Genomic DNA, 15,412 nt, shown 5'->3' on the forward strand with positions numbered 1-15,412 from the left:
AAAAAAAAAAAAAACAAAAAAAACAAAACAGAGATAGGACTGGTATGATTTTCTCATTCACAATGGTTTTAGTGAAATCTTAAGTATGAGCAGTTTCAGTTTCATACACAGTGCCTGGGTGACAGAAAAGACCAAGGGGAGAGGAGAACTGAACAGAGAGATGAGCAGCTTACTAAGCAAGATGACAACACAAAGGAGAATCGCGATGAGAGCCCCTGTGCTCAGGCCTGCAGCAAGCATCAGAGCCTCGGCATTGCAGGACTGCATGTTGCCTTGGTTATCACACGCGCATACACGGATCGTGAGTGTGCCAGTGCTGCTTTGAATAGGATAATCATTGTCAAAGATTAAAACTGGCAGTAGGTAGGTGTTCATTTTGTTGCGGCTGTACCCATCTTTTCGAGTTATAATTCCTGCTGTATTATCTGAAGAGGAAAAATATAATTAGGAAAAATCTTCATATTCATTTTCTTCCCTCCCTCCTCCTCCCTTTTTTTCCTTTTCGGTTCTTTACTCACATCCTTACTTTGTGTGGGTGTTTTGGTTTTTGTTTGTTTGTTTGTTTTTGAGATATGGTACTAAGTAGCCCAGGCTAGAGCTGATCTCATTGATGTAGACAATGAAGTTGAAATTGTTGTTCTTGAGATCATATCCAAGTTGCTGGGATGACAGAGGGAACATACCTTTCTTCATATTCAACTTCAATTCTTTCTTAAAAAATTGTGCAGTATACTTTAATAAATGTCCTTTACCTTTATTGTCTACAATTGTGAAGTTTGGGTTTAGAGGAAATTCTGGCACTGGCTCAAAAAAGAACTTGTGTCCTCGGGGAGGATCATCTTTGTCCATGACACTTATAGTTTGAATCAACTGAAACCAAAACACATTCATTAATTAAATCCTGAAAAATAGACACAATATTGTTTAATTCAAGATCGTTTTAAGTAAGGACATTTTATTTGGGTCATGTAACTCTCAGTTTACATTTTTTTTATTTAACTAAAATTTTCAACTTATACGACCTTTTCAGAGAAGTCACTTTTATAGATCAAATAACGTTTCATATAAGTTAACATTTAATCAATAATGAAAATTATCTCTGACTAGAAGTGCATGGGGCTCTTAAGTGTTTCACTTCTTTCTGATAATCATCCCTCTTTAAGGAAAGCTTATTAATTCAACTAATGGCATGCTTTTGGTGATTTTTCAATCTGTTTTATTAGAACTTTAATAGGGTCTTATATTATTTATTAGAAAAAAATAAACAAAAAATAAAACATATCCCTCCAGGAGGTAAAAATATGAAATTAAATATAGGAGGATTAAAATCAATGCCTACATACTTTGTTAACTATCTTATTGAGAGATATTTTAAATATTAAATTTAAACTAAAAATAGTAAATCACAGAAAACATTTAGATCAATCCTTATTCTTCTGAACTATTTAACATAGCAAAACATGATGAAAAACACAATTGCATCTGTTTATTAATAAAGGAGTATTTACATTCTTAAGACATTAGTAAATATAACTCAAAATAAGCTTAGATACATCTTTTTGCCGTGTTCTAAATGTATTTATTGTGCTATAGTCATGATAAAATATCATTTTAGGAGCTCATACTTTAAAGATCACTGTGAGTTCTTTGTTGAATATCATAAAAGGAATGTAAGAACATACAGCTAATGTCAGGCAAGTGAAGTAGTGATTCCTTCCTTCCGTCCTAAAGACACATGTTTATAAACTTCATAATAATACAGTTACCTGACCGGACTTTGCATTTTCACAAACGAATGTTTCATAGTACATGGCAAATTCTGGAGCATGATCATTTATATCAAGAATTCTGATGAAGACAGCTATTTGGCTACTTTGTTTCGGGTTATCTGCAACAAGAACATCATGTGAGGTTTCTCAGGGCCATGCATGAAGGAGGCCTTAAAGCCACAACCATCATCAGTAACTTAGCAGCTGATCCATTCCCTGTAGTCTCAAGCCCATGTGGATGGATGCCAAGTATCTTAACTTCATTACTTGGTCCAGAAAACATATTAAAAAGGGGAAAATACAATGGAAGAAAACAAAGCAAAATACACAGTGTCCACAAGCTCATGCATATTTTTGTTATCAGTCTAGGTGAAATGCAAATCCATAACTACTTGTTAAAGAGTACACAACTTTTTGAATGAATAAAATATTAACACATCTAATTTAAATAAAAAATAACAAAAAAAGACTAACATCCTGATTCATCTTCTTTTCAGATATTGCCAATATTGCAATAATTTTGCAAGAGTATATTATTGTCATTTATTTATTAATTTGGCAAAATGTATTTAGATGAATATACCTACAACTTACTTATCTCTGTGGCTGTAACGGTGATATTATGCCAAGGGGATGATTCCCGATCCAGGGGTTTCAGAGTGAAGATAGAGCCATTTTCTGAGTGAATACTGAAAACTCGGTCCATATCTGTATGCCGGTCAACAGAGTATCTGACAGGAAAGAGACTTGTAAATTCAGCCCTCTCTGAAATTAACTGTATCATCTTCTATCTCCTAAAGTTATAAGAAATTCTTAAATTGACCTGAGAAAAAAGTAAGATGTAAGATGTTGAGTCTCTTGGGTTTCTTTGTTTTTTGTTGTTTTATTCAAATGGATTTATTATGGAAACAATTTGAGGTTCTAAAAGTTCCCTTACAGTGGTTATGTTTATGTGTGTCTAGAGTCATTGTATAAGTATAATGGATAATGGTGTAAATTTTAAGTGTTAAGTGCTTCTTGATGTCCTTATTTTATCATAGCCCAGTATGGTTAAACTAATTCTAGAATTACCACATTACTGTTTTTCAGACTCTTAGAAATATGAACACCTACATCTGAGAAGGAAAAAGCGTAAAACATAATTACATAGTTGCATATTTATCTACTTTATCCATTTGTTGTTGTTGTTATTGTTGTTGTTTTTGTTGTTGTTGTTGTTGTTGTTCTAGTGCAGTTTGGAGACAGAATATCAGGAAGCCTGGGCTTCCAATGAATTCTCTGTACCTGAGGAAGACCATACAATTTCTATCTTATTAACACTTACCTCCCCGGTTTTGGGATTACCTCTATACATGATACATGAATGGATCATCTCAATAATCAATATGAACTTTCAAAGAATGACTAACTGGGTGGAAAGCATTATCCAAAAAAAATTTTTTTTTTCAAATTTCTGTGACTTCCTTAATTTTATAAACTGTTAATTAAAATTAACTTGAAAGATAAAAATAAAACTTATTTGTGAGATCAGGTAAATTAAATCAAAATGATATAAACAACATATTGGTGTTGGATAGAATGCAATTAACAATGTTTATCTGTATATTTGTCTCTTTTGTGTGAAAGACCAGTAGTTAACCATTGGCTGATTATGTGTAAAATGAATGGTTTTGTAATTTTCCCACTAGTTGTAATGATGAACATGAAGAAAAAAAGTCTTTTATGTGCATTAACTTTTGTCTAGAGATTAATATAAGGACTCTCTCGGTGAAAAAATAATAATTATAATATAAAAGTGCCAGACTGAATAGCTTATATCTTATTGGGGACAAAAAGTAGTTCTGAGCACCTGCCAGTCCTCTACTTGGGTTACTCTTCAGCAGACATACTTTTCAGGTTATGAATTCACAGAGGAAAATCACTTTGACAATTTGGAAATAAGCTCACTTTTTATCATTAACAGTGACAACTTCCTGCTCTATTTTTAGATATTCCCCTCAGCAAAAATGATGTCCCATGAATTGTCAAAGCCCAGAGATAAAATTCTTTTACATAGTAGCCAAGTTCTATTTTCAACACAGAATTAGAACATTCTGAGTTAGTTAGTTACCAATTAATAATAAATACTCTGAATTACTACAAATGACCAGAAAAAAATGCGTTAAGCACTTAACACAGAAAAAAAGTCATTTCTGTGACCCAGAAAATGGCTTATAAATTTGATAATATTGTATCAAATTGACCTCATTGAAGTTTGAAAAACTACGTGAAACAGAGTACTTGCATAAAGCTTCTGTGGGAATGCTACCTGGAAAGAAAGGACACTTTCATATGGGTGACATAAAAATCAAAATGTACACAACACAACTCACCTGTAAACTCTCTGTTCAAAAATTTATGGTTTTCCTTTTATGTTGTACAATCAAACATTAAATGCATTAATAAAGTCCTGTGTTTTTAATACACAATACATAGAGGACACAGTTATAGACATGACAGTCAGTGGTTGTGCCACCGTGTCATATTCTACCTTATTTTATCAATGGCTTGGTAGGTAGAATATGCCTTTCTTCTTTCTTCTCCATAAGCAAATTTTTTCCAGAAATGTGCTTCTCACAACGGTATGCAGTGAAATCATTATGTTCATTGTTGAAATGGATGTTGACTGCTTAATGAAACCACTAATAGTTTCACAAAAGTAATATAAATAATTTACAAAAAATAATAGTCTTATTTTCTGAACAGCAGGATTAGTTTCAGATAGACAGGTTCTCACGGCATCGCTGGCCTCCATAATGTATGCCATGTAGTTCGAAATGATTTCATATTAGTGATTCTCATGCTATAGCCAGCTGTGTCTCAGGATTAGAGCTTCAGCCAGCACATCTGGCTAGATTTTCTTTTCACAATATAGTAAAAGAAGAAATCTGGGATACCCTCTGTGTATTGATCTTCCTATGACTTGTGGATAGCTTAAGTTGGAATGTGTGTGTCCTTTCCTGGAGCTTAACTCAATCCTTTGCCAATAAGTTTGTTCCGCAACTTACTTTTAATTGAAAGCAGCAACTGAATTTCTTCTATAAAAAAAAATCATTAAACTTTAAAACGCTGGACATAAAATAGGTGTGGATTTCAACAAGATGTTCTTACAAAGTGCATAAAATTATATGTAACCTTACAATTAGAGAGATCCAGAATAACTAGTGGGGTGAAGCAGAGGTGGCAGCAGGACAGTAAATTCCTGTGGCCAGTAGCACATGTATTTAAGTCAGTTGGTTTGATGCACAGATTTTGCTGTACTGTGGGTGTGAAATAGTTCCTCAACTTTCCTTCAGAATGTGTTACTAATGCTGATTTTATTCTGTCTGTTTTGGGATTCAGCCTTCAGCCTTGCTTCTCTAATCTTTGTTGATTGGTTGCTGGTTTTTCTTCCTGCTCTTTAGAAATCTAAAGATCTCATGATATTTTGCATTTTGGTAGATCATGCTGCTTTCAGTTTGCAGTATAGTTTTGTTCATTGGTAGGTTTGGTGATATAATTCAAAGAACATCATAATTGTTGAGAATTTAAGTGGAGCAACATTTGAATCTCCACCCAGCAAAAATATCACGAGTTTTGACCAAAATGGGAAACTTGCCCATGTAAGTTGCACAATGAGGAAAGAATTTACAGTCTCTTGTCATTCTTTTTAGCAGAAACATTCCTTTGAAATTTTATCCACAGGGGTTACTATATTAGGAAATATATTTACAAATATTCAAAATTACAAAGGTTCATGAATAATGTATTACTTGCAGTGCATTATGAATACACAAAAATGTATGAAGGCATTTAGAGTTTGGAAATTATAAATAATGAGTTAATCAGAATAACTGTATAAAAAATGAGTTAAACTTGATTTCTGAATAAAATATTTTTACTAATAAATCTGCATATATGCAAAAAGAAACCATACCACAAAACGTGATCAACTATATCATTTTTATTCTAAAAAAATTAAAACTGAATTTAATAGAACAAAATTGAAACTATGTTATTGAACTCAGTAGTAAATACTGAAGTAGGCCCTAGCATAAAAAATTTTTACTTACTATAAATCTGCAGGCATATATGCAAAGAACCCTGCACCATACTCACAAGAAAACGTGATCAACTTTCAAAAGATCATAGCAGCTTTATTCTCAATAACATAAATATCAACCAAATTAAAGAAATTAGAAACCACAGATTGTCCTAAACCAAAGAATGCAAAATGAAAACGGGTACATTTTAAAAAAACCTGAGTGTGTTAGGTTGGGGATTTAGACTCAGTTGCAATGTAAGGCCTGTTTACAGAATGAACCTGTTCTAGCCCAGCATAGCCTTGGTGAAGGCCCCCTTGGTTCGGCCCCAGCTCCAGGAAAAAAAGAAAAAATTTTGGCACTAAAATGGTACTGTTCTCACTATAAAAGTTAATGAAGCTCCCTCAACAATAAAAAGTTAAAGACAACTATGTAATGAAAAAACTTTGTTTGCAGAGACAACATGGAAATGGGAATAGCAAAATGATCATTTTTGACAAAGGCTGAGTGGAAAAAATAACACAGACTCAGAGAGAAAGACATGCAAAATGTACACCTCATGCTATAAGTGGATATTAAACCAGCTCAAACTTAAAGTCAGGATAACTGGAAAAAATTTCCTGCTTATGCTCTAATCCATATCTCATAAAACTGAAAAGCCCAGAGGAAAAGCTAAAAAAAAAAAAAAAAAAAAAAAAAAAAAAAAAAAAAAAAAGTTCTCAATTAGAGAAGACATAAAATATCAAAAACAAAATTCACAGGGAAATGGCAAATAAATATAACATCTTTAGTCATCGGACAAAACAACCCTGGTTGGGGGGCTAGTCAGGAAGGAGGATGTGAGATAGGAACAGGAAGGATCAGTTTGGGGGAAGGAGGAGGGAGAGAGCACTGTTAAAGATGACTGGAAGAGGGGGAGCATTTGTGGAATGAGCTAGAAACCTAGAGCACTGGAAACTTCCAGGAATCGATGAGAGTTATGCTAACTAAGACTCCTAGAATTGGAGAATATGAAGCCTGGACCAGACATCTTCTATAACCAGGCAAGAATTGCAATGGAGGAATAGGGCCACCCAGCTAGCCACAAAACCTTCAACCTACGATTTGTTCTTCATACAGAATGAACCTGTTCTGAGCCCAGCATGGCCTTGGTGAAGACCGAGAGATATAGTTCCTACCCTTGGTACAGGGCCACCCTGTGTGAGCCTCCAGGAATGTGAAAGGCTGCTGTGGGCATAAGGCTTGTTTGTGTAATACTTGACATATTTGCTGGAACCAGTACTAGTTGTAATGGAGGGCTCTTTCTTTAGGATTAATATCTCCCAGTAAAAGTTAATGACTCCATGATAATCAGAAGCAGCAGGATTCCAAGTGTCAAAGGTGTGGCTATGTCTCAGCAAAATGGTAAGCATTGGGACCTTCTGGATAGGCCTTAAGGCTATGGGAAAGAGTTCTAAATAGGTGAGTTGAAAATAAAAATTTCTCAACTATGCAAAAAATAAGGATGCACTATTATATGAGGGGCTTTGGGAAAAGCAGCTGTGCTGTGAGCCAACATATTAGACAATTACTAAGGAAGGAGATAAGGGGATTTAGGGAGGGGTGATTGTAGATCCCACCCAGCTAAGTTTTTTGTTTATGCTTACAAAGGCAGATGCATTCCTCAGTTCAGGATCAGCATAGGACAAAGAAAGGTTAGGCTCAGGTGTGGTGACAATGGAAATTTTAGGGCAGGGTCCTACCCAACTACCTTATGTTCAATATTTCAAAAAGGCAGGCAGAGCTCTGAATTCTTATGGAATGTTAAAAGAAAATGTGTGTTTCCTGTCTCCTAAGAGTGGGCTGGGATGATGGGAGGCTGATTCATAAGATAAATTTCTTAGTTAGGGTTTTACTGCTGTGAACAGACATCATGACCAAGGCAACATTATATAAAGGATAACATTTAATTGGGGCTGGCTTACAGGTTCAGAGATTCAGTCCAGTATCATCAAGGCAGGAGCATGGCAGCATCTAGGCAGGCCTGATACAAGAGAGGCTGAGAGTCCTACATCTTCATCTGAAGGTTGCTAATGAAAGACTTACTTACAGGTAGCTAGGGTGAAGGTGTTAAGCCCACACCCTCAGTGACACACCTTCTCAAACAAGGCCACACCTCCTAAGAGTTTCAAACCCTAGCCCAACCATTTATAGACCATCACAATAATCAAAAGGAAATCTTGAGTAAATGACTGGATTGATAGTAAAATGAAATACTGGGCTTATGACCTGCAGGAGATGAGCTCTCCAGAGAAATTTTTAGGATAAAAAGAGAACTGCTTGTAGAAATGATACAAGCAAGCAGGACATGGACAGAGAGATCTCTTAGAATAACAAGCTGGTAGAATATAGATTAAGAAATATCCAGAGAGAAAGCAGAACATAGAAAAGCAGACTGGAAAAACTGTATCAAGCAGAACATAGATCATCAGCTTCGGCACAGGATTTGATTTCTCATTAGTCATTCTTTTCAGCATTCCCAGAAACCCCTTTCTTAGAATCCTTCTCCAAGCTAAGACAGGTCCTTGGTAATCTTGGGTAAACTTTACACAGAAATTTTGTGAGTGTCCAACTAATAACTAGCCCATCTTAAGACCCGTGCCATGAGATGGAGCCCACCCTTGACATTGACTAGACAGCCAGGAAAACAGATGCTTGAGTGAAGCCTAGAGACCTAGGATTATATCAAGCATGACTGAAAAACTGGCATAAAAACAAAAGGAAGCAACAACAACAAAAATGTGAGACCTAAATTTAAAAGAAAATATAGATAACGATATGAATATGTAAGAATATGCATATGTGTGTGTTTATATATGCATCTTTGTAGGTCACAGACTATAAAGAAGTTCATGAAGATGTTGACTATCCACAAAACAGGTCATCTCAATGAGATGATTTTGAATTCCTCCTCTGCTAATGTTAGATTTTGCTGAACAATTACATAGACCCAAGTATTTTCACAACTTTCAATGATTCGGAAAAATTTATCTATCTATCTGTCTGTCTGTCTGTCTGTCTATCTATCTATCTATCTATCTATCATCTATATCTATCTATCTATCTATCTATCTACCTATCATCTATATCTATCTATCCTATCTATCTATCTATCTATCTATCTATCTATCTATCTATCTATAAATCTTCCTCTGACTCATCAATTTCCTAGTCATGTTCTTTCCAAATAACTGACCATCCAGTAAATCCATTGGCTACAGCACATGGATAATCAACAATCACACATCTGGGCATTTCTCCATTCGAACAAAATTTATGACCATGTGTATTGCCAGTTTTGCCCACTGTGAAAATTTCCTCTCTCCAGTGTCTTTCAGATTTTTTTCAGAAAAGGGCTACAGTTGTCCAGTTATGTATGACCCTATTCTTTACTTCTTTAGTCAACTGATCATAGGTCATTGCCCATGAAGCTATAAGTGCATGCTTGGCAGCAGACACCATTGTCATGGGAGTCAAAACCTTAGATAGGTGGGCAACTTCTTCATATAACTTCCTAGAGCCTTCTGAAATTGTTCATGTGTATATCATTTCCATTTGATAGTGGATTGCAACTGGACACATACTACTTTATGACATAGTTGGTCAGATAGTACCTAGCCCATGATGAAAAATCTCAGGTTGTTTTGTTCTATTTGGCTGTTTGCTCTTGGAGAAAGAAGAAGCAATAAAGGAGGAGTAGATCTGGGGGAGAATGGAGGTGTTGGGGGGAGCTAAGAGAAGTGTAAAGAGGGAAAACTGTAGCCAAGATGTATAGTATGAGACAAGAGTTTGTTTTCAAAATGAAAAGAAAAGCCTTGAATTTTGATTGATTTATTACCCATCCTCTGATATGTATATATGTTATCCAAATCTCGAAAGTTGTTGCTTCCTCCTGTTAACTTGCTTAACCAGCATAATCTCATCAATATAGTGGAACAATATGGTGTTTTTAAAAGAAACTGATCATCAAGACCCCTACAAACAATGTATGCTACTTGCCTGGTTAGTTAATATATCCTTGAGGTAAAACTATAAAGACATTTTGGTGGCACCATATTGATGGTGGCCTTTATATCCAGGTACATTTTTTTTTCTTAATCAATAGCTGTATATCCTGTACCAGCAGTTGTGTATCCTGTTCAAGTTACATCATATCTGGTACAGCAACTACAACTGAATTCACTGATGTATTGAGTATTTTACAGTCCACTGTCATTCTCCTTTATCAATATATGTTCACACAAGACAGGGCAGAAGAGAAAAAGGGAGATGTGGTGGGAACCACCACTTCTACATCCACCAAGTCCTTGATGAGGACACTGATGTTTTAGTATGCCTCCAGGAATGTGATTGGTTTTGATTCATTATTTTTCCAGGTAGGAGCAACACTAAAGGCTTCTCTTTAACCTCTCCAAATGTATTATGTGTCATTGCATCCATCAGGAACCAGTATGTGAACTAACTAACTCTCTCTCTCTCTCTCACAATGTTTGTGGGGGTCTCTAGGAATTAGCATCAATTCAGAACCAAGGTCCAATAAACACCGCAAAGTCTGATTGTTTCCTTTTTCCCAGTGTATAGTTTTCTTTGAGAAAGGCCATAAGTTCCTTTCAGGAAAAACTGGAGAAAGGACATAAGTAAAATTCTTCAGTATTGTATCAAAAGCCTTCCTCAGGGAAACATGTTCATCATTTCAATCAAGGGATTCTGGGTTTTCAAACTGTCTCAAGTTTAGAAATTAGTTCACATGACTGAGTTTCCTTTTTTTCATGATCCAATACAAGCTTTCTGTCATTTGTTTTGAATGTTTCTGCTTATGTAAATCAAACAAAATGTAGTGGGCTTCTTGTATACTTCATGCCTGGAAACATAGTGATTAATTAACCAGTAGCAATGGGCCATATGAGTTATGCTATTATAAAAATCACCAAAATTGTGCATCTCATTTTGGATCAATATGAATATTTCTTTGCCTATGCTGCAACAATAACTATACATTATAATAACTATGATCATTTTGCCTTTGGCAATTCAGTACAGCCATGTGATGTACAGCTACAAGGATGGTAGGAGAGGTTGAAGGCAGACTAGTTGCATGAACACTTAATTCATCTAACCAGAAATAGCATCTATGTCTCTACGACCTGTAACAAAATGGATGACAAAGAAACTGTTCAAATATGTGTGTTGGTGTCCCTTTTACCATTTTGTGTCTTACCAAATTACTGAATCTCATGTCTTCTGGGCATTCACATTTTGGAGACTTAGGTTTTTACACAATATACCTAGACAGAATTGTAGTTTCCCAAGACTTAAAGTCTTCACTTTATCAGCACTAAACCAGGGGATATCTGGCATTTCCTTTTCCTGGATCTCCAACTTTCTTTTTAAGTAAGCAATTTTTAATCAAATACTTCAGTAAACCATTTAAACAAATATTTGACACTTTTTTTTTAAACTGTGCAAGCTTTCATATTCACGCACTGGACCACATTCATAGAATCCACTCTTCTTACCATTGTCTCCACCATTCTAAAGTAGCTAGCCTGATAAAAAACATGGAATGGCCTTTTAAAGACACAGAGTGCCAATTAGGTAGCAGCAGTCTAGAGGGCTGGGGCAGGGTTTTCCAAAAGTTAGTCATGCTTTAATTCAATGCTCAATTTATAGTATGCTTTCTCCCATAGTAAGGAGCCATGGTACAAAAATCAATGGAAGGATAAAGGAATAGTTCCACATGTTTTAATCCATAGTAATCTACTCTATTTTGTTTTGCTTTGTTTTGTTTTTGTTTCCTGTTCCTATGACCTTAATTTCTCCTAGTGTAGGCGTTTTTTCTTTTCTTTTTTCTTTCTTTTCTTTCTTTGGCTTTTTATTTGTTTCTTTTTTAATTTAATTTTTATTGGATATTTTTATTTACATTTCAAATGTTATCTCATTTCCCCCACCCAACCACTCACCCCTTCCAACATCCCTGCCCTGACTTTTCCCTACACTGGGGGGGTCCAGGACCAAGGGCTTCTCCTTCCTTTGGTGCCCAACAAGATACAACAACCATTCCACTGAATTGGAAGGTCAGACTTTACCCTGGCAGCTTTTGAGCTTCTAGGACCATTAATCTAACAAGAAAGAAATTACAATGTTAGCAGGGTGAATGATCTAGTTTAGCAAGGGAAAATTAGATTCTTTTCTACAATGAAGGTAGGAAAGATTATGTCTGGACTTCTAAATGGCTCTTAGAGCAGTCATGTCCTATGATTATGATCAATAGGAAACCACAACTACATAATCCAGGCAGGATAACTAAAGGAGGAAGAAGGGGGAAGGAATTTAAAAAAACAAAAAAGGTAGTAGAGGAAACTCTTATTACTACAAGCTAAGGTCACATGACCAGTTGGAGAAACAAAGATTATCATTGACATGGGTATATCTGTCATATTTTGTTAAGAATCTGTTTGTGCAGATATTTGTACTTTCTCTTCTCAATTTTCTATTGCTTAAATAATAGCAATTAAAAAAATTATCAGTGTTCCAAATATTTAAGTTTGAGATAATTAAAGTATGTCCTTGAAGGGTCATTGACAATAATATAAAATTTATAATATATTAGAGGTTGTACATTGAATAGTTAAATGCTGTAAGGAAAAAATGTGGCCTAGTTAAATATATACTGCATTTGTGCCTACCCATGGGATAGGTAAATCACGTTAGATGTAGTTATCACCTGGTTATATTTTCATCTAGAAATTAAGCATGATAAAAAGATCTATTATTGTTTGCCAAACTGGCAAGTGGTAAACTTCTCATGTCTGTTCCTTCTTGTCAATTTGACATCCGAAATTAACTAAAATCCAAGCCTTGGGTACAGCTGTGAGGAATTTTCCTTAATTATTTAATTTGAAATGAGAAGATTAAGCATTAACATGGGGCACGCTTTATGGTATACATGTATGTAATGGATGTTGAAAAAGGAAGCTTTATTTCTTTCTCTGCTTTCCCTCACAGCTGGCAAGTCTGTTCCTTCACTGACATTAGAACCTACTTCTTGGGGATTCCCATTTGTACTGAAGATAAGATGAGATATCTAGATTATTGGACTGAAAAATTAGCGGATACTTGAGCATTCCTATCATAGGAAACCATTGTTAGCTTAGCTGATCCATAGCTTGTAAACCAGCCACTGAATAAATCCCATATGTATGTATGTATATACATATATGTGAGTATGTACAATCCCATTTACCTATATATTTTCTGTCACTTTTGTTGCTCAAGATAACCCTAAATAATATACATGCTAAACTAATATACAATAAAATATAAGTGAAATATAATTTCAATATAAAAAGTATTGTATGTCTCATATTTTCTATATAATCCCACACATACTGACTTCTCATCATCCATCTATATGAATCACTAACTTAATTATGTTACAAATATATTTAATTATTTCTTTTCTTAAATTCTTAGTATTTTAAATCATAGTAAATATTGTTTAAACATAGTATAAAATTTGGCTACAGAGAAGAAATTTTAATATAAAGTTTTAAAAACCTTTCATGTGTAAAAATATATTTAACATGATATCTTATGCTGCATACAATACTAATATGCATTAAATATGTAAAATTTAATCCAGATATCTGTGACATGGCCCAGGATCATTTGTTAGTGTTTATAAACAAAAATGATTACTAAAATTCAATCCCCATCATCAAACTAAAAGCCAGGCACATAGCTCCAAATTCAGTTCCATGAGGGTTGGGGACAGTATATGATCCCTAGGACTTTTTGCACAGTTTGTCTAAACAAATTGGCAAAATCCACATTCAATGAGAGACACCATCTTGAGAACCAGTGTGAAACACATTGAAAAGTTAGACACTTGACATCGGCCTCATGTTTCCTCACGTATGCATGTGCATATATACCCTAATACACACATACAGGAAAAACCCCACCCTGCTTCCTATCTGTATGTCCCAAACTTGAGGTAGATTATGGGTATTTATGGTATTTACTTGGATACCTTTTCTTGGAATCATTGATATGCTGTTTAAAGTCTACTGATATTTGGAACAGACAGTAATTGAAACTTTTTGAAATTATAATTTTAATTGTTTGAAGAGCATATAAGATGCCGATTACATCTTCAAATGTCAACGAGTTTCACAATTATTTGAAAGAGATTCTATGTGGCAAAATCATTAAGGAGTTGAATCAGAAAAAATAAAACTTGTTAGCATTTAATTGTAGAAAAACTATCTAAAGATGATGAAATTGTCTAATAATTATGAAGTAATGCAATGAAAAGCAATGATTTTTTAAATAATAATTTTAATCCTGAACGAAATGTAACACTCAGAAATGTAGAGAGCAGGAGGCCAGAAAAACAAGGCCCTCAGAATTAAGTAAGCAAAGCATATATGAACTCATAGAGAGTGAAACACATCTATTTGTATAATTATTAATGATAAGCTAATAAAAATACTTAAAGTTAAGAAGCCTTTTAAATGGACAATCAACTGATCAGGTTATGAAAATATTATACCTTACTAATTGATAATACTTTATACTCTTTCCAATGTTTTATATATCTTTTCTGTGGATATGTGAACAATGAAGTTGCCTATCAAAATTTTGATATGTAGTATTTTTTTTCTACTTTAACAGAACATTTTTGTAAATATTTATTAAAAAGTTACAACAAAGTTTCAGTTTCAGATCTTTATATCTAGATATTTATTGTACATATGTACAAATCATGTATTTAGCTACTTACTGAATCCCTTATATTTTAAATGTATTTATTAAATAATTTACATTCATATATATTTTAAGCATAGAGGCAATAAACATTAACAATTAAGAGGTTAGATTTTTGTGGCTGACTCTAAAATTAACATCCCATCCATGTTTTTAGATACTAATTTTTCTGCTATAGAGTATTTACTTAAATGCCGGTATTTTAGTATCATTTCTCTTGGTCAAGTGTCATAATAGCATCTACCTTATGCAGTTGTAAGACTAACGTGGTGTCTCAGGCTTGAAGGAATCAGAAGAAAGCAGAGGTGAAAAATGGATTTTTCGGATGTATTTATTGGTGTGAGCATAATTATATGATTCAACTTTTTACGTAAAGTCTTAAAATGGATTGAATGTTAACAAATAGATACATGCTTTGCAGGTACTTACTTTATTATGTTGTTCATGGCATCGGGATCGTAGGCTGTGACTTGTCCTATGATGCTCCCCTCCTTTACGTCTTCATCCACTTCCATCAAGTAAGAGACCTTACTGAACACAGGGGGCTCATCTACATCTTCCACAGAGATCTTAACCATGGCTGAGTCTTTGAAAGGTCCAAGGTGTAAGAATCGAGGATCAGGGTGGGTATTACTTGCATCCACTCTTAAAGTGTACAACATTTTCTTTTCAAAATCTAAATTCTAAGTTTAGAGAAAGTAGGAAATGTTAGGATATATCTGAAGACACAGCAGTCATTGACAATATGAATGTTTAATAACCTTTTAAAATTTA

General features: G+C 34.4%; 1 protein-coding gene across 1 annotated transcript in view; it reads right to left on the reverse strand.

Annotated features, from left to right (window-relative positions):
• The window catches only part of Cdh9 (cadherin 9), a 137,125-nt gene that overhangs the window by 5,234 nt on the left and 116,479 nt on the right, over window positions 1–15,412 (reverse strand). The window contains exons 7-11 of the mRNA XM_032898754.1: window positions 15,068–15,321; window positions 2,364–2,500; window positions 1,767–1,888; window positions 753–870; window positions 174–425 (exon numbers count right to left, since the gene is read on the reverse strand). Of these exons, the coding sequence (XP_032754645.1) occupies window positions 174–425; window positions 753–870; window positions 1,767–1,888; window positions 2,364–2,500; window positions 15,068–15,321 (883 nt within the window). The remainder of the gene's footprint in view (window positions 1–173; window positions 426–752; window positions 871–1,766; window positions 1,889–2,363; window positions 2,501–15,067; window positions 15,322–15,412) is intronic.

Source organism: Rattus rattus, chromosome 3 (assembly GCF_011064425.1).
Source record: "Rattus rattus isolate New Zealand chromosome 3, Rrattus_CSIRO_v1, whole genome shotgun sequence".
In the NCBI taxonomy this organism is placed as follows: domain Eukaryota; kingdom Metazoa; phylum Chordata; class Mammalia; order Rodentia; family Muridae; genus Rattus; species Rattus rattus.